The sequence below is a fragment of the Fukomys damarensis genome, unplaced genomic scaffold, assembly GCF_012274545.1.
Source record: "Fukomys damarensis isolate Sample0158 unplaced genomic scaffold, DMR_v1.0_HiC HiC_scaffold_2, whole genome shotgun sequence".
Taxonomy (NCBI): Eukaryota; Metazoa; Chordata; class Mammalia; order Rodentia; family Bathyergidae; genus Fukomys; species Fukomys damarensis.
This window is the reverse complement of record NW_022900914.1, coordinates 32,165,679-32,191,833: the sequence shown is the minus strand read 5'-3', so window position 1 is coordinate 32,191,833 and position 26,155 is coordinate 32,165,679. Positions and strand designations below refer to the sequence as shown.

General features: G+C 36.0%; 1 protein-coding gene across 1 annotated transcript in view; it reads right to left on the bottom strand.

Moving 5' to 3' along the window:
- Positions 1-20,052: 20,052 nt before the first annotated feature.
- Acyp2 (acylphosphatase 2) overlaps positions 20,053-26,155 on the bottom strand; it is a 227,515-nt gene continuing 221,412 nt past the window's right edge. The window contains exon 4 of the mRNA XM_033764005.1: positions 20,053-21,050. Within this exon, the coding sequence (XP_033619896.1) occupies positions 20,936-21,050 (115 nt within the window). The 3' untranslated portion in view covers positions 20,053-20,935. The remainder of the gene's footprint in view (positions 21,051-26,155) is intronic.

Sequence of the window (26,155 nt, the reverse complement as noted above, 5' to 3'; positions counted from 1 at the left end):
ATTTTTTTCCCCTTACCTCTGCCCTCCCTTCACCCCCTCCTCCCCTCCCCATCTACAAACACTTTATTTTCATTTTTTCATTCTCTCACATTTTTTTCTTTTCCCTTTTTGTTCTTCCCCTACGCATCACACCTTCCCTACACCTTTAGCTCCTTTCTTCAAATTCCCTATTTTTAATGTTCATACAGAGATTTCTTTAACTGAAATACCGAATAGTTTCTCTGGTGTGAAAAAATATAATAGTACACAAGATCCTAATGAGATAATTAATAATGTGAAATAGGAAGTAAAGGGCTAAAGGTGTAGGTAAAGTGGGAAGGGTGGGGAAAGGTAATAAGGGAGAGGAAAAAAATATGAGAAGCTGAAATGGAAATAAAGTGTTTGTAAATGGGGAGGTGAGGAGGGGGTGAAGGAAGGGCTGGGACAAGGGGAAAAAATGAGAATCAAGACCTATTATGTAAAGGTACAGGATCCCAATGATGAATGTAACTGTACTGTATACCTAGATTGTACCAATAAACTCAATAAAAAGAAAAAAAAATACCAGTGCTCTTTGAACAACACACCATATGTGAGGGACTACAAGAGGATGAAAATCGTTCATTCAAAATTTATAGATTCAGAAAATTGTCAGGTTTTTTTTGAACCACAGGAGGAAAATATTGAATGGTGCAGTTGTATAAATGTGCAGGAAAGCTGTGACTCAAGGAGACCCAGTTTCCTCAGTCCCTTCATCAGTGATATATTTGGGATATAGGAGATGATCTTTAAAATATGGCATACACAAGCAGTCCTGAATTCTATTTTTAAAAACCGTATATTTGTTTGCTTCATACACTTGTGTGGTAAGGATTAAATGAAAAAACAAATTCATTCAGAGAACTTACCCTGGCACATGGTAGCACTTGTTAAAAGGTAGCTGCTAGTATATTATTCTAGTTTTTATAATTAGTAGGTTGGAAGGCTCATTAAATGTATGCATTACCTTGTTGTTTTACTGCCTTGGACTCAGCTTATCAAACCAAAATAGACATTAATTTGAGGGTAATGGGAATGAAAAGTGGTAGTATTGGTTTGCCTATCTTTTGAGAATAAATGGGTTCAAATGAGTCAGATATGAAAGGGCTATTTTGGCATTAGTTTAGAGTCAATAAAAGAGAGGCATATGACAAAACAAACAAGTATGAGATGTAACATCTCCTTAAAGTTGAAAATCTCTTAACATAAACATAAACCACTTCTGATAGAAGTTAACCATGGATATGTGCATACATATGTTTATATCCATATAGATGTATATATAAAAATCTTTAAAATTTTATGAAATCTCTACAAATATTAGACAATTAAGAGTACAGCCTGGTTTATGGCAAATTCATTGTTAGAAATCTCTAGCTTGAAAATACACATGACTGAAGGAAGTCAGTTTATTAATTTGAATGGTCTACTTCTATGAGTCAAGGTTCATTTATTGTATTTATTTATTTACTTATTTTTTTTTTTGAGACAAAAACAGTAGTAGTTCAGGCTGGCCTTGAACTCACAATGTAGCCCAGGCTGGCCTGGAACTTGCAGCGATCCTCCTGCCTCAGCCTCCCAAGTACTGGGATTGCAGGCGTGTGCCACCATGTCTGGCTTCAAGGTTCATTTAAAAATAATTCCCACTGTGATTGCCTATATAGAGCTGTATAACCAAAGGATGAATGAAAATCCAGTCTCAGGTAGGCAGAACAGCGAAGTGCCATCTTGATATTAAAGCAGTGTCTTAAATAGAATGGTCATATAATTAGATTTGGTTGAGTAAATAGATGTCAATCTGAATCCTCTTGAAGGAAGAGCATTACAAAATGAAACAGTTGAAGAGTTAGCATTGTTAAAAGGCTGAGAATCACTAACTACAAAGTTTTAAAGATTTTCCATGTCTCCTTAGCTTCTTTTAAGGTTATTTGTCTTGTAATATCTGAAGAATTCCAGACGTGATCATCTCCCATGCAGGTTATTACCATACCTTATTATCTGAACTGTTCAGCAACCCAACATTTACTGAGCAACTTCTAGATTCTGTCCTATTCTGAGCCATGAAATTTTAATTCATTGAATGATTTGAGAAAAGTATCTGGGTTCCTATAAGATTGACCCCACCCACCCAAAATCCTTAGAGATACTACTTCTAATTTTTCAGTGTTTTTTTTTTCTTTTGTGGACACAGATAAAAACTTTTCAATGTACTCCTTAGAGAATCTTCATATTTTAAAAATGGTAATTAAAATCCCTTTAATGTAAATAACATAAATTCTTCCATTTCTATCCATAAAATCAACTCTGATCCCTTTGATGATATAAAATGCCATTCTCTGTGCTTTCCCCAGGGGAGGAGAACTAATATTTATTGAATTTCAGGGTTAGACTTGTATTTAAATTATAATGATGTGACTGTGGGCAAGTTATATACTTAAGCTTTAGATTTTTAAAATTATATTATTACTTTTTATTTGAGCTTTAGATTTTGATTACATTGCTTGTTAATGTTTTTAAAAATAAATTTAAAAAGAAAGAAAAGACCCCAAAAGAATAAGGATAAAAGAACTTGTAAGGTTGTTGTATTAAGCGATGTATGTAAAGCACTGGTACAAGTAGGTATTCAGTAAGTATTATTTCCTAACACCTCTGTCTATCCTTAACCCTGTCTGAAATCACCCAGCTAGAAACTGACGCAGCCATAATTTGATTTTAGATCAGTGTATTCTTTGAAAAGTACTCCATCACCTCTACATCTCATTTCTCTAAGACTTGCTTTTAAACATGGTGATAAAAATTGAAAATAAATGTCTAAGTAGATGGGAAAGATTAGGAATACTATGGTATACGATTAAGTAAAAATAACTAAACAGTACAAGGAATCAATAATGAATTGAAGATTCTTCAAGACAGAAAGGCTGTGATGGGGAAGCGAACCTAATAGTGGTACAAATGGTAAAAATGTACCTGTCTACTTATACAATGCCACTGAACATCACGCGATCTGGTTCCATGGTTGGTGAAACAAGAACACTAACAATACAAGAATAAGCAAAGAATTGCTAACTATGACTCCACTTTATGACTTTATATGGTGCCATAATTTTGAGACTTTGTCAATGAACTGGTAAATGGTAATTGTTTTGATGTGAATAGGTAGATCTATGGTAAATATTTTTGTTCTATAGCAAAAATAAAGAATTAGAAGACAAGAATTCACTTAAAGAAAAATGAAATTTTGACCTAAAGTTTGAGTACACCTAAAAAGAAATCACACTTGAGGTTTTTAATAGACAAGTGCAACACTTTTAATTAGTAAGTTAGTTTACCTCCAATACCTCCTAGACCAATGTCACTGGTTTCAAAATCACAAATAAAGCTTTCATGATTCATCAGTTTTAAGCTATTATTCTATCATTTTTCTTTATCTAGTTATAATAGCATTGTTTTTCAAGTTATAGTTAATTACTGCTTTAAAAGCTTTTAAGTTTTGAAAATTAGCCACGTTTTTAATCCTCTTATAGTAATCCTGGGAGCAGGATTTAAATTTCCCTTTTTGTTGCTGTCTCTGCCAACCTCTGAGGTTTTAATTGTGGGTTGTGAGAGGAACAGAAATCTTAAAGAATTTTCTGCTATTTTATGAGAAGTAATACAGCTTTAGAAAGAAATGTGGCACTTCTACAGCTTTTGGCCACATAGAGAATGGATATGGGAGATGCACAGTCTCCTTCATCTGCATCATGGGCACTGCCAGGAAGCCTTGCAGGCCATTGTTAAATCACTTTAGCGCACAAAGGCATGGGTCCCCTGTTGGAAATTCAGAATTGGGGCTGGCTTTCTTGCTTGTCATTCCCAAGAGCCACAGCAAGTCTGACCTCTTTTTTTTATTTTTTCTGTACACTAGGGTGCTAACATCTATTTACTTCAGCAAGTTTAAAGAAGCAGTTATATATGAAAGAGCTTTGTTAAAATGGCCTTGTTAACAAGTGAAAGATATCACATGGTTGAGCTGTGCTACTGTCTTACCCTCATCCTCTTGCTCTCTGTCTGTAAAATACAGTTTCCATTAATAGGCATTTTGGTGTCAGCCTCCCCTGCAAAATTCTCATTTGCTTTTGCTTTTTGTTTATACTTTAGGTTCAGTTTATTGGTTGAGCCTGCTATCCTCATTTTAAATCAGATTTCATCTCTGAAAGAATATTAGGTTGAGGAACCCACCCATACACCATATAATATACTCCAACTCATATTTATCTCTCTAAAGATGGGTCTGATTAGTATAGAAGATAAGAACAAATAAGTAATTTTAGACTTCTTTGCTTTAACTCAATTATGGTTTGATAAGTTTGAATAAGAGCACAAAGCCTCACTAATAGGGAAATTTAATTTAAAGCATGTTATTTTGCTAAAGAATGTTGGGGTTACTTAAAAATTATAGAAGATATGTAACTTATAAAGTTACAATAAATATTCTTTTATTTCTAGCACTTCTATTTATGTTTTAGGGGGGATACCGGGGATTGAACTCGGGTCCTTGTGCTTGCAAGGCAGGCCACTGAACCGCTGAGCTAAATCCCCGGCCCTCTATTTATGTTTGATAGCAAGATTTGTGTTACTTCTTATGGTTAGTACTCTCTAAACTTCGTATTTCCTATGAAAAATGTTATGCTTTTACTTATATTCATTACAGTGTCTTTTCTGGACTGAATATAGACAGGACTGAAATTGTATTTCCTATTTTTAATAGTTACTTTGCTTCTCATTCAACAGTGATGATGAATCTTTTAGAGCTTCAGTCATACCTGCAGTCCACTGGGGCACACGTGCCATACATTCACCACCATTGGACTATAGCATAGTAATTACAATTTGGGCTCTGAAAATGGAGCCATTTCTTAGCTCATGACTATGAGCAATGGCTCTCAGACATTTTCTTAACTATAAAATTATAATTATATTACCTGCCTTCCTTATAGATTTTTTTTGTGAGAATCAAATAAGAGGGTCCATGGTTCACTGCCTGGCACATAGTATGTTCTCATTCACTTGTTCTTCACTAGCATGATCACCAGAATATAAATGTTTTGAAAGCTGACATTCTCTCCTCTCTGCTCTGCTCAGCCTCAAGCGTAGTTTCCCAGTGACTATATCCTGAATTAATGGCGAGAACACCCCATAATTTTTATGCAGTTCTCTCTTCTGCCAGCCCACTGATAAAGGAGCCCACATCCCTGCTTCTGAAACTCTTTTCTAGGAATTATGAATACCAAAGACTGGACTCACCAGAACAATCCTGAAACCTTGGATAGGCGAAAAGACTTCATTAAAAAAACCAAAACAGACTGCATCTTTTTTCTTAGTTTAGTTGCCTTCTGTCTTTGGACTTCATTCTCTCAAAAAACCACACAGGTCCCCAGTTTGGATCCTTTGCTCCAAACAGTGCACTGTTTCCCACAACTATTCTCACTTTTGCTCTACTCTGTCTGCTGGTCTCATTAAACTTATCTGGAAAACCTTTCATTGTATTTGGGAAAAAGAACTTATTTTGGCCTTGCTGCATGGGTTAGAGGGAAACTGTTGCTTTGTCCTTCTCATGACTCCATCATTCTGCTGGAGAAAAGACTATCTAATTAGTTTGTAAGAACTGTACTCTAATAAAGACCATTTTAATTGAAGGTAGCATCCTCTATTAAAGAGCAGTGCTTAGACATAGGCCACTCTCTTTCTCCAAGGATTGGACAAAGTAGGCAGGGCCTGGCTCCATGGATTCACCATCTCAACTGTCTATGTGCAGCTTCACAGAACCGATGGACTGGTTCATCCATATCAACATAGCTGTCTGGAAAGAGGATATAGAATTCAAGAATGAGGGTATAGGAAATAAGAAGGCTCACTTTGGCTCCTACCCTAACTCAATTTCTGTAATCCAGTTTTTACCTGCATTTTCTATTGTGGAACTGAGTCCTTGTCCAGGAAATGAAGTCACAGATTTATGTTTGCTATCTTTTCTCCTCTATATGTTCCTTTAACAGAAAATCCCAGAAATAAGATAAAAACCATATGCAAAACCAAAACCCTAATGCCATTTTCCATCCAAACCAACCTACTTTAGAAAAGCTTTCTACACAATAAGGATCTATTTCTAAAACTGGAACCTTTATAATATAAAGAGATAACATTATGATTTAAACAGGCTATGTTTACCCCATTGACAAGGAAGATATTCTTGTCCAACAGTTACAAGGATGGCCAAACACATAACCCTGGGTGGGTGAAATTAGCAGCAGTTTATTAGTCACTTATATTAATAGCAAAGGTGAAGGGGACACTGTGTTGGGGGTCACATAAGGGTTTTACTTGAATAGAATTATCAACCAAAGACTGTGCAAAGCAGGCTTTGTAGTGTCAATAGAATGAAATCCCAACAGTATATTTCATAAAACCAGAGGAAAGAATCCAAAAATTCATTTGTAGTCAGAAGAGACCTAGAATAGCAAAAGCAATTCTAAACAACAGAGACATGGCAGGGGGTATCACAATCCCCAACTTGAAACTATACTACAAAGCCACTGTGATAAAAACAGCATGGTACTGGCAAAGAAACAGACCAAAGGATCAGTGGAACAGAATAGATGATGCAGAAACAACTCCTAACATACTCAGCTACGTCATCTCTGACAAAGGAGCCAAACACTCTCACTGGAGGAAAGACAGCCTCTTTAATAAATGGTGTTGGAAAAACTGGATTTCAACTTGTCAAAAATTAAAATAGACCCATATCTTTCCCTATGCACTAAACTAAAATCCAAGTGGATTAAAGATTTAAATATTAAAACAGAAACACTAAACTTGCTGGAATATAAATTAGATAGAACTCTTGAAGATACTGGCATAGGAAAAGGCCTCATGAACAAATCCTCAGTAGCATGGAACTAGCAGAAAGAATCAACAATTGTGACCTGATCTTTTTAAAAAGCTTCTTCACTGCCAGAAAAATCAGAAGCAGAGCTAAGAGACAACCCACAATGTGGGAAAAAAATGTTACCAGCTTCTCCTCAGACAGAGGTCTACTATCTAGAATACATAAAGAACTCAAAAAAATCAGCCCCCCAAATATAAAGACCCAATTCAAAAATGGGCATCTGAAATGAACAGACACTTCTCAAAGAAGTAAAAGCAGCAAATAAATATACGAAAATATGTTCAACATCACTGGTCATTCGAGAGATGCAGATGAAAACAACAGTGAGATTCTGTCTTACCCCAGTAAGAATGGCTGCTACCAAGAAATCAACCAATAACAAATGTGGTGGGGTTGTGGGGAGAAAGGAACCCTTCTCCACTGTTGGTGGGAGTGCAGAGTGGTGTAACCACTATGGAAATCAATATGGAGATACCTCAAAGAGCTGGGACTAGAGGTTCCATTTGACCCAGGCAGCCCTCTGCTGGGTATCTTCCCAAAAGAATTAAAGGAATCATACCACAGTGATATGTGTGCACCCATGTTTATAGTGGCACAGTTTGTAATAGCTAAAACTTGGAAACAGCCCAAGTGTCCATCAACTGGAGACTGGATAAAGATGTGTTTTTTTAATAAAGTGGAATATTACTCAGCCACGAAGAATGAGAAACTAGAGAGATTTCTAGCTAAGTGGATGTACATTGAGGCCATACTCTTAAGTGAAATTAATAAGCCACATATGTGTAAATACCAAATAGTTTCTCTGGTGTGAAATAGTAAAAGTGTAAATAAGGGTCAAAATGTGTAACTGATACTATGTAATAGGAAGAAAAGTTTAAAAGAGTAGAGGAAGTGGGAGGGGTAAGGGAAAGGAGAAAAAGGGAAAAGAAAAAATATGTGAAAAGGAAAAACATGGAAACAATGTCTTTGTAAACAGGGAAGGGTGGAGGGGCTGTAAGGAGGGTGGGGAATGGGGGAAAATAAGAACGAAGATAAGTCATGCAAAGTACAAGATCCCAATGATGAATGTAATTATATTGTATACCTAAATGTATCAATATGTTTAATAAAGATTAAAAAAAAGAGAATGAGGTGACCCTAGGGTTCCACCTGAGGTTGTGATTAGCTTGTTTGAATAACTCTGCATGCTGGCAAAGAACTGCTACTTGCTATTGAGTGATTAGCAGGAAGTGCTTGTAGTCCTTGATAAGAACCGTTTGGCCTTTTTCAGGGGAACAGAGTAGAGGGAAAGTAAAACTTACAGTTAAGCCATTTGAGATCTTTCTTGTTTTCCTAGATGTCAAGCCAACAAATGATATTGGCCCTTGATTTTAGGATTTACACCACACAGATTATATTAGCATAACATCATTTGTTCATTACCTTGAAATTTTATAGTAGACATGTGTTTGTAAATGTCTTATTTCCTAGTCAAATTGTGAGCTACTAGAAGAGAGCCAGTATTTAAGTCTTTCACTTAAAAAACATGCATATTATGGTTTGAAAAAATGATTAAAATGATCTGCTCTATCATATCTTAAAGTGATACTTTCAAATTTAATCATATAAATGGTATTATATTATATATATATATCCAAGTTTTCCTTTGCATATTGTTAATTCAAAAAAATATAGTGATCCTTAGTACTAAAGGATGTACTAGGCAGAATTTAACTTGTGTTAGTGAAGTCTGAACAGTTGGCTGGGAATGATGCCCATGTATATGCACACTGCTGAATTAAACTGTGATGTGCCATGGATCGACAGCTCTAAACATTTAGAATTATCCAGGTTTGCTGACATTTGAAAACTGTTTGTTCCAACTTCATTTTCAAACAACTGTGAAACAATAAAATGAATGAAACATTGGAATTCTTTTTTAAACCAGAGTTAAACTACAGCCTAAATACAGAATGCTGATGCCTCAAATGTATTATTCACACTGCATAATGTAAGCACTAATAGGGCCCATTAAGAGAATTCTTACTGTTGATAAATTCCGGTAGATTGATATAGGGGAGGGATGGTAAGGAGGTTGTAGGCAAATTAGAACAATTTATAGTATATTTTCCTAATTTCCTAAAAATCTAATACTCAATCTTTTACTCATTTTAATTTAGGTCTATTAGACCTAATTTTATTTTCTAGTTTATTAAAATACTTGTTAAATTGTATGCAAGTATAAATCCAAAGCTCTTTCCTTTAAAAATTATAATATACAATTAGACAAATGAGTGAAAGTTTTAACATTTTAACTTATTTTTATTCTTGCTGAGTAATCCTCCATATCTTTGTGATAGGATATCTTCACTTACATTTCCTACAAATAATCGTATCTGGACTCATCAGCACAGTACAAATAAAATATTGTTATAAACAAACTTGATTTCATTCCACCATAGTGAGTTCCAGGTCAGTCTCAACTACATAGTGAGACCCTGTGTCAAAAAACAAAACAAAACAAAAAAAGCTCATCACATAAAAAAACACATCTGGTAGAGTTTATATACAATAAATATATCTATTTTAAGATTTTAATTTAACAAATTTTGATACATACATGTAACCTCTACCTCAATCAAGACAAGACATATACCTGCACCCTTTAAAAAAGTTTTATATATTTTTAACTCTAGGATTTACAATGTGCAGATTTAATTTATCAGAATCTACCTTCAATTTAATTATCAGTCTATGTAATTTGAGAGATGCAAATTGAAACAATGCGGAGATTCTATTTTACTCCAGAAAGAATGGCTGTTACTAAGAGATCAACCAATAACAAATGTTGGCAGGGTTGTGGGGAAAAAGGAACCCTTCACAGTTGGTAGGAGTGTAGACTGCTGCAACCACTGCGGAAATCAGTGTGGCTATTCCTCAAAAATATAAAATTAGAAGTTCTATTTGACCCAGCTATTCCCCTATTGGCATCTTCCTGAAAGAATTAAAAGCATCATATCATAGCAATATATGCACACACATGTTTATAGTGGCACAGTTTGTAATAGTTAAACCTTGCAAACAGCCCAAATGCCGCTCGATGAATGGATAAAGATGATGTGGGTGTTTTTTTTAATACAATAGAGTACTACACAGCCAAAATGAAAGATAAACTTGAGACATTTATATATAAATGGATGCACCTTGAGACTATACTCTTAAGTGAAATAAATCAGTCACACGTGTAAACACCGCATTGTTTCTCTGGTGTGAGAAAGTAAAAGTGTAAATAAGGACCAAAATGTGTAACAGATATTGGGAAATGGGAAGAAAATGTTCAAATGGGAAAGGGAACTAGGAAAGTGGGGAAGGGAAAAGGAAGGAAGAGACAAGTAAAAAGAATAGAAGAAAAAATGGAAACAACGCTTTTGTGAATAAGGACGCGAACAGGGGTTGAAGGGAGGGATGGGGGATGGGAAAAAAGAAGAAGCAAGATCTATCATGTACAGGTGCAAATTCTGTATGATGAATGTGATCATTATGCATACCTGAAATATACCAAGAACCTTAATTTTTAAAAAAGACAAAATATTAGACTATGTAGAATGCAAGATTTACTACAGAACTTAGACTTCTTCCTACTATCCTTTGTTTTAGTTACATATTGCTTCTGAATATCTTATAAGCATTTAAATAAGTCCCCAACTTATGAACAACTTCCACTGTAGGGAGAACTGTTGGTAGTTGGAATCGTATGCAAGCCAACAAAGTGCTAAACAAACAGTACACATGTGAAAGTTTTGAATATTCGTAAGTTGGGGACTTGATTATATATTGTTGTTATTTTTGCTATGAGTAATTAATTTCTTTTACAATAACTTTAATTATTTAGTCCCATTTACCATTTCTAGTAGTCTATTTCTTTATGTAGATGTTTCCATCCAGTATCTTTTTCCTTCTGTCAGAAGAATTTAATACAATGTATCTTGTAGTGCAAATCTCCTGGGACCAAATTTTTCAGATTTGGGTATTTTTCAGATTTGGTTTTTGCCTTCATTTTTGAATCTCATTGGATACAGAACTCTAAAATTGACAGCTTCCAGTTGTCTCATTCCAAATTTTGTTAGATATTCTGAAAGTTAAGGTCTTGAAAAATGAGATTGTTTTCTTTCTTTAAAGATGTTTGTATTTTGCTTTGGCCAGCAATTAAGTTATTTGATGATCACTTTCATCCCCTAAAGGGCTATTTTTAAATTTTCCTAGCATGACTCTTGACTGATAACTGAGAACTATCTCTTTCTACTTGAATTCCTAGCCTCATGTTAATGCTAAGATTTTCCTCTTTTTACAGTTCTCTGGAAATTCTTTCCACAACTTTGTGGAAACTGATTCGACAGACTAATAGCATACTAACCAAGGGAATACCTGTGCACATTTCTGAAACTTTTTTCCAGCTTTTTTCTCTAAAGAACTCTGCTTGCTCTACACCTTCCAGCTTAGTCTCCCTAAACTCCGTTCTCTATCTCTTCCCCTTATCACCATCTCCAGAAACTATTTTTGTTCTCCCTTCCTGCTCCCACAGTCTAGAAATTATCTCTAGGCAAAAATCTGCAGCTGTTGTGGGGCTTTTGTGTCCCTTTTTTTCAGGGATCACAGTCCTGCAATAGCTGTCGCCCAATGTGTGAAAGCAATTGTTCCAGTATTTCATCCAATATTCTAGTTGTTTACCACAGGAGGTTAAGTTTTGTTACTGTATTGTGGGTGATAGTGGAAGGTTTTTGTCACTTTATGCCTCTTGTGGTGATAGGATGCCCAGACTATGTGAGGAATTAGGGGAGTTTTTACCATTTTTTCTTGTATTATTATGAACATGTAGTCTGACTTCTGTCATCTTCACTGAGGAGGGCCTTAGAAGAATATTTTTCTTTTTTCTTTCCTTTTCCTTTCTTTTATCTCTTCTCCCTCTTCCCTTTTCTCTTTTTTCCTCTCTTCCCCCATTACCTACCTCCCTCCCATTTTCTTTCTTTCTTTCTTTCTTTTTTTCTTTTTCTTTCATTCATTTCTTTATTTCCTTTTTTTTTTTTCTTTTTGGTACTGGGGATTGAACTCGGGTCCTTGCACTTGCAAGGCAGGCCACCGAACCACTGAGCTAAATCCCCAGCCCTTTATTTCCTTTTTATTTTACTTTCTTTTGCTTTACTGGAGATTGAATATATGACCTTCACACTGAGCTACATCTCCGGCCTTTTTTAATTTTCTTAAAAATTTGAGGGAGGGTCTTGCTGTGTTGCTAAATTGTCCAGGCTGGGCTTGAAGTAGTGATTTTCCTGCCTGTCTCAGAGACTGCTGGAATTACACATGTGCAGCATCACTCCCAACTCTTCTTATATTTAATTCAACACAGAACTTAACACACATTATGGCCATGAACTGTTGTGGTACAGATTGTAGCAGGGTACTCAGTTATATAAATTCCTGCTATACTGTAGTCTGCACTGAGGTAAAAGTTAGTAAATAAATAAAATATCGTAGAATAATAGATGGCAATAGCAGTAAGGAAGTAGATAAAGAGTTTGTGGAGTGTTTAACAATTTAAATAACGTGATCAGAATAAGGTCCACAGATTAAACGACATTCATCCAAAGACAAGAAGGAAGTGAGGCAGTGAGATCTGTGGTTGTCTGGGACAAGAGCACGAAAGCAAGAGAAAGCAGTAAGTGCAAAAGCCTGGAGACAGAGCTTTCCTGGGACATTTGAGGAAGAGCATGGCAGAGGAGAAACAGTTCTTGCAATGGCAGGCAGAGGAGAAACAGTTCTTGCAATGGCAGGCAGAAGGCAGAGGGCAGAGAGTGGGGCAGCTGCAGGCAGATCCAGCCAGGGACCTACCCTAACCCCAGCCACTTGGGCACACAGGCCCAAGCCAAAGACCTGCCTGAAAAACACCTGCACAGGAACAAAAGCAACAGCCAGAGGCCTACCCCAATACCACCAGTAAGTGCACAGAGATCCTAGCCAGGAGCCTGCTCGGACACCAGGAACTAGGATGCATATCCCCCAGACAACAGCTACATGGCTGGGGCAAACCCTAGTCAGAAGCATGTCTAGATATCATCCCAAGTGTGCATAGGCCCCAGCCAGAAGCCTTCTCAGACAACAGGTCAACTCAAGGATCCAGAAGGCAGCCATTCTAAACCCAGGAACTGGTGGACTGGTGAGAAGCAGAGATAAGGCCTCTTGGTGGCTTGCTGAGAATTAAAGACCACTGAGTGAGCAAAAAGTTTCCTCAACAAAGGCACAGTAGGCTGTATCTATTGAAATGAGAAGACATGTAAAGAAGTATCAAAATCAGACTTCCAGATCACCTAAGGCAACCCCAAAGGGCAATGAGATGGAAAATCTGATACTCAACCACCTGGACTTCCTAAACTGGCAACAAAAGACGATCTGGAAAAAATGAAATCAGAAATAATTTGTCAGATAACAATATAGTTCAAGACATGATTAATAAATCTAGAGAAGACACAGATTAAAAAAATGGAGCTCAGGAACATGATGGAATCCCAACATAGGAAAATGCAAACAGATTTCCAGAAGATTAAAAACTCCACTCAAAGAGTACACAGCAGAATGAGCCATTGTGAGGACAAAATTTCAGATATAGAAGATAGGATTGCAATTAGTGACCAGGAAAAGAAAAAATTCTTAAAAATAGTAAGGGATCATGAGAAATCAATCCAGCAGCTGCTAGATGATGCAAAGAATAACATAAGATTGATTGGAGTCAATGAAGGAAAAGGAGACTGCAGATGACATAAAAAAAAAACTGTTCACAGAAGTAGTGGCAGAAAACTTCACAAGTAGGGGAAAACAACTCGACACACAGATAAGTGAGGCAAACAAGATTCCAATTAGACATAATAAAAAAAAAATCTACACATAGGTATATAATAGTTAAGATTTCAGAAACCCAACAGAAGAACAAAATTCTACAAACAGTCGAAAGAAACAAATCACATACAAAGGAAAGCCAATCAGAATCAGAACTGACTTCTCAACACAAACCCTCAAGGCAAGAAGAGCTTGGAGTGATGTATTTCAAGCCCTAAAGGAAAACCCCCTCCAACCCAGACTGATGTGCCCTACAAAACTATCTTCGAAATTCATGGGAAAATAAGATACTTTCATGACAAAGAGCATCTGAGGAACTTCATGAATACCAAACTAGCACTCTAAAATAATTTAAACAATATCCTAGGAAAAGACAATGAGGATCACAACACCAGGAAGCCCAGCAGAATTAATCCATCAGACATGACAAGAAATTAAACACAAAGGGGGAGAATCCAACAAAAAGAAAAAGTGAGGACAAGGATAAGTCAATACGTATCAGTTATAACCATCAATGTTAATGGTCTCAATTTACCCACTGAAAGAAATAGACTGGCAGAATGGGTTAAGAAGCAAGAACCTTGCTGCACACAAGAAACACACTTAATTCTGAAAATTAAAGGGTGGGAAACAATACTCCATGTGGCAGGAACCCCCAAAAAGCAGGAGTAGCTATCCTCTTTGTAGATCAAGTGTTGGATTTCAAACCAACACTAATTAAGACATAGAAGACAGTACATTTTTATAAAGGGAACAATCCAAGAGGAAGAGATAACAATCATAAATACACATGCACCAAATACTAGTGCACCAACTATATAAAACCAATAATAACAAACATGAAATATCAAAGAAGAACTAATATAATAGTAGTGGGGGACCACAATAGCCCACTGTCACAAATACATAGATCAACTGGACAGAAAATGTACAATGGGGCCGGGGATTTAGCTCAGTGGTTCAGTGGCCTGCCTTGCAAGTGCAAAGACCCGAGTTCAATCCCCGATACCAAAAAAAAAAACAAACAAACCAGAAAATGTACAATGAAATACTAGAACTCAATTAAACTCTTTAAAAAATGAACTTAACACACGTTTACAGAGTGTTCTACCCCACAAAATCAGAATGCACATTTTTTTTTGTACCAGGAATCAGACTCCAGTCCTTGCCCTTTCAAGGCAGGTGGAGTAAGTACTGAGCTAAATCCCCAATGTAATACACATTCTTTTCAGCTGCACATGGGTCATTCTCCAAAACAGACCACATACTCATTCACAGAACATGTTTGAGTAAATGCAAAGGAAATGAAGTTATCCCCCCTGTATATTATCAGATAAGAGTGTGATGAAACTGGAGATCAACTGCAAAAGAAATCACAAGAATTTTATAAACACATGGAAATTGAATAGCATGCTTTTTCTTTTCTTTTCTTTTCTTTTGTTTTTTCTTCTGGTACTGGGGATCAAACTCTGGTCCTTGCATTTGCAAGGCAGGTGGCAGAACCTACTGAGCTAAATCCCTGGCCCAACAGCATATTTCTGAATAACCAATGGGTCACAGAGGATATTAAAGAAGAAATCAGACAGTTCCTACAATTAAATTACAGTGACAACAAACATATCAGAATCTATGGGACACAATGAAAGTAGTCTTATGAGGAAAGTTTATACCAGTGAATACTCATACTAGGAAAACAGTGAGCTCAATTATAGAACCTGATGCTGAACCTCAAGCTTCTAGAAAAAGAAGAGCAGGACAAACACAAAGCTCATACAAGGGAGGAAATTATAAAGATCAGGACAGAAAACAATGCAATGGACACTAAGAGAACCATACAAAAAATGAAGAACTGGTTCTTCCAAAGAATAAACAAAATTGACAAACCTTTAGGCAACTTTATCAAAAACAGGAAAGAAAAGGTCCAATCAATGAAATTAGGAATGAAAAGGTTGACATTACAAGAGACCCAGGAGAAATCCAGAGGACCATCAATACCTACTTTGAGAAACTATATGCCAATAAGATGGAAAACACAGAAGAAATGGACAGATTCCAAGATAGGTATGAATTCCCAAAGTTGAACAAAGAAGACCTAAATATTCTAAAGAACCCAGTGTCAATCAACAAAATGCAAAACATAATTAAAAACTTACCAATTTGCACTTGCTTTGGCAGCACATATACTAAAAACATACCAACTAAGAAAAGCCCAGGCCCTGATGGCTTCACCGCTGAATTCTATTAAGTGCTAGGTTGAAAACAGACTGAGGAAGGGCAAAGGCAGAAGTAGGGAGTTCTGTATGGATGCCATTATAATGGTGATGAGGATGACTGGGACCAGGGCTATCATCTTACCAGTAGTGAGAAGTGGTGGTATCAAGCACATATTTTTAAATAATTTAATTATTAAGTATTATTATATATTTAAACAATTTTGAAAAATATAAAAATAAAATAGGGAATAGTCTGTTGAACCTCTGTGCATTCACTTCAATACTGTTTCATCTATAGTTCTTTCTGCCCCTTTATTCTCTGATCTCTTCCACTTGCTCTCTCCCATACTCCCTGGTTATTTTAAAGCAAATTCTAGACATTTGAAGCTAGAGACAACAGAAGAGACATGAATGGGGAGCAATTTCAAGATGACTTCAAGGCTTCTGCATCAAACATCTCTGGTGTTGTCGCCAGTAACTAAAGTGGGGTCATTTGTGAGAAGAGCTGCTGAGATGGGAAGTCTGGGAGGAGTAAGTTTGGAATGAAGGGGCAGAGTAAAAATTTTGAGAAGTGGGGAGCATGAGAATGATAACAGCTTTAAGAAGAATGGCAGGGCTGGATTATAGCAAAAATATATAACTTTATTGAGGAATTTATCTATAAAAGAGAGATATATAGCCATAGCTGGATGAGCCAAGAGAGGGAGAAATAGCGTATTTGCAGACTAATGGGAAAGGTTCAAGCAGTAGGAAACAAAAATTGATGATGAAGGAGAACTGCTGGAGCAGAGTTTTGGAGCACAGGGATCCAGGCACGGCCTTAACTGGGATCATAAATAATTCACCTATAGTAACAAATAGGAAGGTAGAGCAAGTATTTGGACAGATATAGCTTCGTAGGCAGATGCAGGGGTAGCCACCAAGGGAATTCTTGGCTGAAGACAAGGAGAGGGAATGAGAAGTGAGAACATGAAATAGACCGGGAAGGTGTAGAAAAGAGGAAAACAGAACAGTTGCTGGGCAGCAATTGGGCTCTTCCCTAAGGTGTCTGTTAGAGCATTGTTATTTATCTTCACAATTATCTTTTTTTTTAAACCAGGCTTTATGTAAGGCCCTCTTTTCATTTTTGCTTATAGTTAAGTCTTTGCTAGCTGTAGACCTTTATACTGTAAAATTTATACTATATACTTTACAGCTGTGTACTTTACCTCGAGGAAGTTTTCTATCATAACTGATTTTTCCTTCTGGTTTTTCAATTATCCTTTTCTCTATGCATTTTTATCATTAAATTATTTGTGGAACATATATGTGGTCTTTCATTCAAATTATTTTCCTCTCTAGTTTTGTTTGTTTTTTTCTTTGACTCTCCTGAAGATCTTTAGGTTTGCTCTGTTCACCAACATTTCCTATGCCTGCCTGATTATCAGAATCACTTGGAGAATTTCAAATGTGTAACTTAAAGACAAAAACCATGAAAGACTGATCGATCACACCTTTCTCAGAAATGCAATTTCTGGTTACTGATTCTAGAATGGACTGTAATTCTCCTGCAGTTTATCCATGTTTTAAGTGCTGCCAGCTCTTCATATTTTTACATCTCAACTAATTTTCTTTAATCCATTTATTTTACTTTAGTTTGCACATATTCTCTCCAAATTCTCCCTTGTCTTTTTCATGGAGATCAGCTTATATCACATGCTATTGAGGACATTAGCAGATGTTTCCTGAAATTTTATTGTCTTCTTATAGTAAGTAATTTAAATGTATGAATTTTCCCTTTTGTAAAGGATAATGTACACTTCACCTTGGGCTATAATGCTTTTTCTAAATTGTAAGGCTGGGCTTTTCCCTGCTTATTCATCTTTTAATGAGGAGAGTTTGGCTATATACTGGTATTTGCCAACAGACAAGTATATTCCTCTCACATAGACTGAGAATGGCTGTTTTGCTCTACTCCATATTTTGTAGTTGTTTGGTCGAGATTTATAGGTACGCTTGATTTTTTAAAAATCATGAATATATATGAAAAGATATATAATCTATGTCATAGAGTTTAATTGTAATGTAAACCTTATGAAGCTACTGTTCCTATAAAGAAATATAATATCACCAGCTTGTTAGGAGGCCTTCATGAGCCTGTCTTGGACCACAATCTGTTTCCTTTAACTCAGATGTATTATTCTGCCTGCTTTGTGATAATCACTCCCTTGCTTTTGTTTACAGTTCTGTTATTGCTACCAGCATTCCTGAACACAATTTTTACTATGCTCTGCTACTGATGTTCTTCTTCTTGGCTGCCACTTTCATTTTTTAAGGGACTACCCACTATACCACTACTGTTGTCCTCTTTCTTGTGTGCTGTGACTTGGGAGTTAGGTTATCCTAGTATATAAAAAGAAATGCAGTTGGGATCAGGAAAGGCAGAAAAAGGTTGATTCTTTTATTGCTCTCTAGAAAATCATTCCTGAGGCATAGAAAGATTTCTACTTTTTGTTTGTTTGTTTGTTTTGGTACCAGGGATCAAACTTAGGACCTTGTTCTTTCGAGGCAGGTGTAGTGCCACTGAGCTAAATCCCTGGCCCTGTTCTTTCTCTATATATCTTCTAATACAGTATTTGTAGAAGATGAGAGAGGAAGACAGGGAGAGGTCACATTGTATCCAGTGCTACATGCAGAGTTCATCAGGCCAACTAGAAAGTAAAACTAATAAAAGAAAAATAAGTTTTAGACTTTAAGATGTATATTTTGCATCCAGCCAAGAATGTATACCAATATTTCCAGCTGAGGAGAAAACTAAATCTGGCTCTCTAGAAAAGTAAAAGTAACTCATTTTCTATAGAAAAATCTATGATATCAAATAATAACTATATTTTTAAATTATAAAATTAAAGATTTTAATAAGATCAAAACCATGAACCAGTTAAGAATGGGAAATTTACCTCTTACACACAAATGCTAGGTTAAAATTTCCAAGATATGCTTATAGAACTTTTAATCAAACTACTAATTATATATATTTGTGTTTCTTGAATGTTTTTCACCATGGTAAGAGAAAAACTGAAAAGACAAGAGAAAATCAATTTTAGAAATATTTTAGAAACCATGAAACTTTATGGAGGCCACAATAAAGAACAGGAATTTATTTCCAATAGTCTTCTCACAAATTATGCATATTTTCAGTGGAAACCACTTAGGGTTAAATATATGTGCCATGCTGGTTTGACAAAAGTAGTCAAGAGAATAGGAAATACATTTAAGTACATTTATAGAAATTTAGTTTATAAGATCCCAGATTCAGTATCTTTGCTATTATTTTTGTTGTTTGCTTCTTTGAGGCAGAATTCTTTTGTGGTGCTGGAGATTGAACCCAGGACCTCACTCATGCAGAGCAAGTACTTTGCCACTGGAATACACTCTCAGTCCCCAAATTCTTCTTAAAAGATGTCTCTCATGGACAATCTCTGTATGAAGAGAGGAGTGTAGAGCTGCTCTCATTGGAGTGAGGATCAGGGCTCTGGGCCGAGTTCAGACTGCTCATCTTTCTCATTACTCTTCAATGGCTCTCCTGGTCACAACCCTGGGAGTCCTCTGGTTCATAGAATCTTGTAAAAAGTCTTGACTTACCCTAACATCTTGACTTTGCAGTCAAGGACACTAGGGCACATTGCTAATTAATAGATAAGCTGGGCCCAGAGTTCAGGTCTTCTGACTTCTCCAGCAAAGCCTCCTATACCAGACTGCCTGTGTCGAGTTCCTAAAATTAGTTCTAGATATGAAAGATCTTCCTCTTAACTAACTAGAGAACATCTTTTGATCCCTGTATCAACAGAGACAAGGGAGAGTCATTATATAAACATATTTATGGTCTCTAGCCTTCTGGAAAGTGAATTCTGATTTTCCTATTGTCTCAAATAATGAGTTTCAAGATAAATGCTCTGAAAAATTCCTTCGCTAGACAAAGCTGAAAATATTAAATCATTGCTGGTGCAATGGTATATATCTGTAATCTCAGTTATCAGGAGTCTGAAGCAAGAGGATCACTTGTACCCAGGAGTTTGAGGCCAGTATGGGCAACATATTGAGGCCATTTCAAAAGAAAAAATTAGTCATAAAAATGGTAAATCACGTCCAGCAAAATCAAATTAATGGGTATTATTGCTCAACTTCACTCACTATCTGCTAGTTCCTTCCTTTGATGCTCATCTGACCTTTGTTAACAAAAAGTGGGGAGAAAGGTACAGTTCTCCAGGGCTGGAGAAAGTACAGTCTTTCTACCTCCCACGAGGGTAGCTGATAGAAATCTTGCCACTTGCTGTGCTAAAACTGTGAGCTCTTACAGCTGCCATCACCAAGTTGACCATGCACTAGACAAAACAATACAGTTCAAAAATATATATTAAATGAGAACAATTTAAGAATTGAATCATGTTTATATTTAAACAGAATTTTTAAATTAATTCTATTGATATTTTTATGATTATATTGATCTCACGTATTTATTTTAACTACTGGTTCTTCTAAAGACTTCAATCATTACATTACTAAGTTTTAATAGCAAATTATTATTCAGACAGTATTAGAATTCACTATAGACAACAGTACTTAAAAATAACTTGGATGGTTCACTTTGTTTTTTATGTCTAACCAAATAACATATATGCTATAAGATTCCATGAGACAATCTTAAATTGAACGTTCATATTAAATATCAGTAATGACTTTTAATCTTAGAATGTTTTTGCTTCTCAAAAAAGGCCTAGGAAAATTATTTCAATGACAAACATTTTTAGTAACATAATTCTGTAGCTTTCAGAACAGAAAGCTCCCCTTTTTTTATCCTACTCTAGAAAACAGACTTCAGGATATGTGGTATCTAATGTGCATTGGAAGCATTATAATTTTAATTTCTTCTCTATTAGTATCGAATACTGAAATTAGAATATTCAAGTTTAGAGATGATTTTTTCATTAGAAAAGTTTGTGCGGTCAATGCGAGAACTAGGACTTCCAACCTTGCTCAGCCAGGACTTCCTACAAAACAAACAAACAAACAAACAGAAATTAGTATACAGAGTATATGTGGATCATCTAAAATGATCCCACAATAGGCGTTAGTGGGAATTCACATTTTATAAGTAACTTTTGTATAATGCAATATATAAAAAATTTACATTGTATTTATCATTCTAAAAATATCACAGCTTGATATATGATCAAATATGCACAAAGAAAGGATAGCAACAAATTAAACATAGTCAATTCCTGATGATTTCATATAAAGGTTGTTTTTCCTCACTTAAAATACTATAAGTTCATGATTACCTAGATCTTATACTCAAAAGAATCAAAATATTTTTACAAAGAAGTAATAAAAACAATTCATCACTGTTTTATTACTGAGCACCCACATGGTAGATGTTTTATGTATATAGGTGCGTTAATATATGTGTGTACATTGTATACAAACATATATAAACAGAGAGACAGAGACAGAGCCAAAGAGGTAGAGTCAGAGAGAATTACTGTAAGAATAAACACGACTTCCCAAATATATTAAATAAAATTATATGAACATTTTTCTTTTCTATTAAAATACTATTCTCACCATATGTGATAACAAAATGACTTTATTAAGGAACAAGTTAAATATCCTGAACGTATTTTTCTTTGTAGAGGGATGGGTTATTCTAATTTATTAGCAGTATCCATGTGTTTAATTTATGGGTGAGTACCTACTGAGATGCTTCCTATATAATTCAGACCTACTATATGACCTGTTATATATTGCTGACATCTAATATTATGCTGCTAAGAATTTTCTAGAATATTTGTACCTATTCATAATTAGTTGGAATGATAGACTTCAATGGTACTGAAGGTCAATAATATGAGGTTGCTTCATGTAAGTGATGGATATTAACCTAGTAGCTGAAGTTATCCAGTGAGTTTCCTCATATCTCCAAAGTTATTCAGGTCTGGAAGTTGGTATCCAGTGTGCAATACAATCTGATATAACCTTGGGTTAAAAATATTTTCTGGGCCTAAGTTTTCTGATTAGCTAAAAATCACTCTTAATCAGACTAGAGAATTCTAATGATTCAAATTGCCACTGTGGCTTTTAATTCCTTAAATTCTTGTGACTATTTTACTGGATTAGGTTAATTTTGACTTTCCTTTTATTTCGTAAGCTAAACAAACCATCAACATGCAATTTCATTTTTTAGAGTCATTTAGTTGAAATCTTATGGACATTTCATGTATTGAAGAATAAAATTCAGTTTTTGTGAAAAAGATACAGTCACTTCAATTTCACTAGTTAAATCTTGAAATCTTCTAGAAAACAAAGGCCAGAAACACTAATGCAAACTAATATTTAATGTGCACTCACTGTCTTCTTGGCACTATGCTAAATTCTTTACATGTAAATGTTCCCTTTACTGCACTCATGAACCCTGTAACTCAGAGGCTATTATTACCCCAGGTAAATGATGAGGAAAGAGAGAATGTTAGGGTGAAGCAACTTGCTCAGGGAGCTAGCAGTGATAGTAGTGGGAACGGAATAGTGTATTTTTAAGTTATAGTAAGTAGATTTGCTGACAGATGGGATGTGGGTGTGAGCAAAGGAGAGGTGTGAAGGATGACACCAGACTTTTGGTTCTGAGTAACTAGCTGGATGGGGCTGTCATTACAGAAATGAAGAGACAATAAGGGAACAGATTCTGAGGGAGGGAAGATCAGAAGTTCAGTGAGGGAATGTTAGGTTTGAGATGTCCATTAGACATTCAAGTGAAGTGTTGAGTAGACAGTTGGATGGAGTCCGGCTGGAGGAAATAAAATTTGGAACTTGTCAGCACACAGAGCAGGAGTGAACCCTAAGATTGGCTGGGGTCATCAAGAAATGAATATAGATAAAAAAGAAAAGTCTGGTGACTTCACCTTGGGGTGTGCCTCTGAGAAGAGTGCAGAAGGCTGAGGAGGAACCAGTACAAGGGAGAAGAGGCAACCACCAAGGTCTGAGGAAAACTGAGAGAATTTAGTATCCTGGGAGCTAAATGAGCCCCCATGGAGCAAAGACAAGTCAATCACTATGGCAACAAGGGCATCTGAGCCAAGTTCTAGAGAAAACAACAAAGTTTGCAAATCTCGGCACAGAGAAAGTCAATTCAAGCATAACAGAAATGAAAGATTTATGAAAATATTGATAATGTTAAATAATTTTAAAATGTAGAACTTTTGGCCAAAATAAAGTCTTAAATAAAGCCAAAATTTCGAGATACCTGGAAAACTTACTTACAGTTTTCTTACAATACAAAAAATACTAAAAAATTAATATATAAGAAGTTCCTATAATACAAAAATAGACAAAGAACATAACAGATAAAAAGGAATGAAATATAAATAGCCAATAAGTATCTGACAACACTCTCACACTTACTCATAATTAGAAAATACAAATAAAGCAAGAATGAGACACCCTCTATTATTTATAAAATTGTAAGGATGTAACAGTATAATACCTCAGTAGCATTAGGATGTGGAAAAAGGCTCTTTTCTACATTGTTGATGGGAACACAAATGTACACTTTTTTTAACTGAACAGTTTGCTACATGACCTAACAAATTATTAAATGCCCACACTACACATACTATCACTGGAAGGGAAGGTTGGAAAACAGATCCGAGAAGGAGATTAGCATGTAGTAAATTAGTTAGAAAGTGCTCTAGGGTTTAACTACTTGTGGGAGGTGAGAAGAGGAAATGCATTGGGCCAAGAAACGGTAGGCAGTGATGGAGTCTCAGTGAAGACCTCTGTCAACATGCAAGGAGATCCGAGGCTGGAAAGACCAATCAGAGCTGTCCCTAGTTAAAGTGAGTGGGCTGGGTCTTTATATCCCCAAATGAATCAGTCCCTCAAAGAGTGCTGAAAAGAAAAGGGTGTTACCTTTAGTAAGGTGACTTTCTTCTTTCCAGGTGACTCCTGAGAATTCTTCGGAGAACCACCTCACTGCAGCATTTCTGGCACTTGGGAGAATCATTCTTTCAGCCCTGACGGGAACCTGAGTGGCACATCAGTGTCCACATTTGGGCAAATCGAATGAATTGAGAAAGCAAAACAAATCATTGGTGGGATGGGTCTATAAGTTGGATGAAACAGGATCAAAAGATGGGCACACTCATTAGGCTTTGAAAATAAAGAGGAAATATCTTCTTTGTCCAGGAGAGAAGACAACAGGTTAAAAAAAAAAACAAGTTGAAGAGGGATTTGAATATGAAGAGACATTCACATGAGACATCCTCCAACTTCTCAGACTATAGGAAGTAAGGTAATTTACTGAAAATAAGAGAGGTGGAGGTAGAGTTGAGAAGTTAAGTAAGTGAAAAAGATGTAATAATCACTGGTGATGTTAACAAATGTTAACTGAAATGAAAAAATTGCTAAAGAGCAATAAGAGCCCTTGGGGTTAGACTTGTGCTCAACAGACTCCTGTTCTGCAAAGCTGGTCAAAACCAGTAGAGCCAGGGATCCATGACTAGGCCAAAGGTTCCTCAATAGGAATAGTCCATCTGTGAGTAGAATTAACAATTCAATCAGATGTTTCCTGGAGTAAGTGACCAGAGTGTGAGACTTTCCAGCTCCCAGTTTACAACAGGCTTTTCTCTTGGCTTGTCCTGAACTGTAGATCTAGGTTTACTAGATGAGCTAAATAACCCATTTCACTGGGAGGCCTTTAGGTTGGTATTTTAATAACTTTTCTCTTGGATTGGTCTTATTTTCCAGGGAGAACACATCCAATTTCCTGCCTAGAGGATATAAATCTGGCAATGCATGTTCTGGGAATCAGGGAAGAGTTAGGCCGGCTGTAGTTTGTGTCTTAAGTGTTTCCCAAATGTACATACTGTACATTAAAGACTTGGCTCCCAGGGTGAGTTCAGCAACCTGGGAGGGAGGTAGTGGAACCTTTAATAAGTGGGGCCTAGTGGGAAGTATTTAGGTCATTTGGTTTGTGACCCTGAAGAGACTGTGGAACTCCAGTCTCTTCCTTCCTCTCTTTTTGTCCTTCAAAATGAGGTGACTGGTTTTGCTTTGCTATATACTCCCACTGTGATCTATTTCTGCCTTGCCACAGACCCAAAATAATGGGATTAATCAATCATGGACTGAAACTCCCCAAACAGTGAACCAAAATAAACTTTTAGTTTACATTATTTTTATTTTTATTTATTTTTTTGGGGGGTACCAGGGATCTAAGTCAGGCCTTCGCACTTGTGAGGCAGGTGGTGGAACCACTGAGCCAAATCCCCAGCCCTCTATTTATTTATTTTTTTATTTGGTACCGGGAATCAAACTCAGGACCTTTCTATGTGCAAGGCAGGTAGGAGAACCACTAAGCTAAATTCCTGGCCCAACCTTTTTTATAATTTGATTATCTTGGAAACTTGAGAATCATTTTTAAGTAAATGGGTGTATGTTGAGACCATAATTTTGAGTGAAGCAAATCAGACATGCAAGTTTAAATATTGCATTGTTTCTCTTGTGTAAGAAAACCAAAGGGTAAATAAGGAGCAAAATAGTGGATAGATATTGGGAAGTAGGAAGAACATGTTCAAATGGAAAGGGGAACAGGGAGGGTGAGGGAACAGAAGGAAAGGAACAGGGATTTAAAAAAAAAAGAATAGAAGGAAAAAGTGAAAACAAAGCTTTTGTAAGTGGGGACGAGAAGAAGGGTTGAAGGGAGAAGAGGGGAATGGAAAAAAAGAAGACACATTACATACAGGTATAAATTCCCTATGATGAATGAGAACATTATGTATGGTAAATATGTACTAACAAGTTTTTTTTTAATGCTTCAACTACAAAAAACGAAAAACAAAAACGGGCAATTAAGTCAAAAAATTGTCTTGGGTATTTCACTACAGTGACAGAAAGCCGACTAACATAAGGTCTAACATCAGTGATTTACTTTTACTTAGTCTGTATTTTCAGCACTGTATCTTTCTCAGCTGTGTTCCTCTCTAGAAAAAGAAACTCTGACTTCTGTCTGGTTTCTCCATCTGCTCCCCAGTGTGGTGTAAGGGATAGCTGTTTAATAAATAGATCTGCAGTCAGTCCTCCTTTTTTTTTTTTTTTTTTTTTT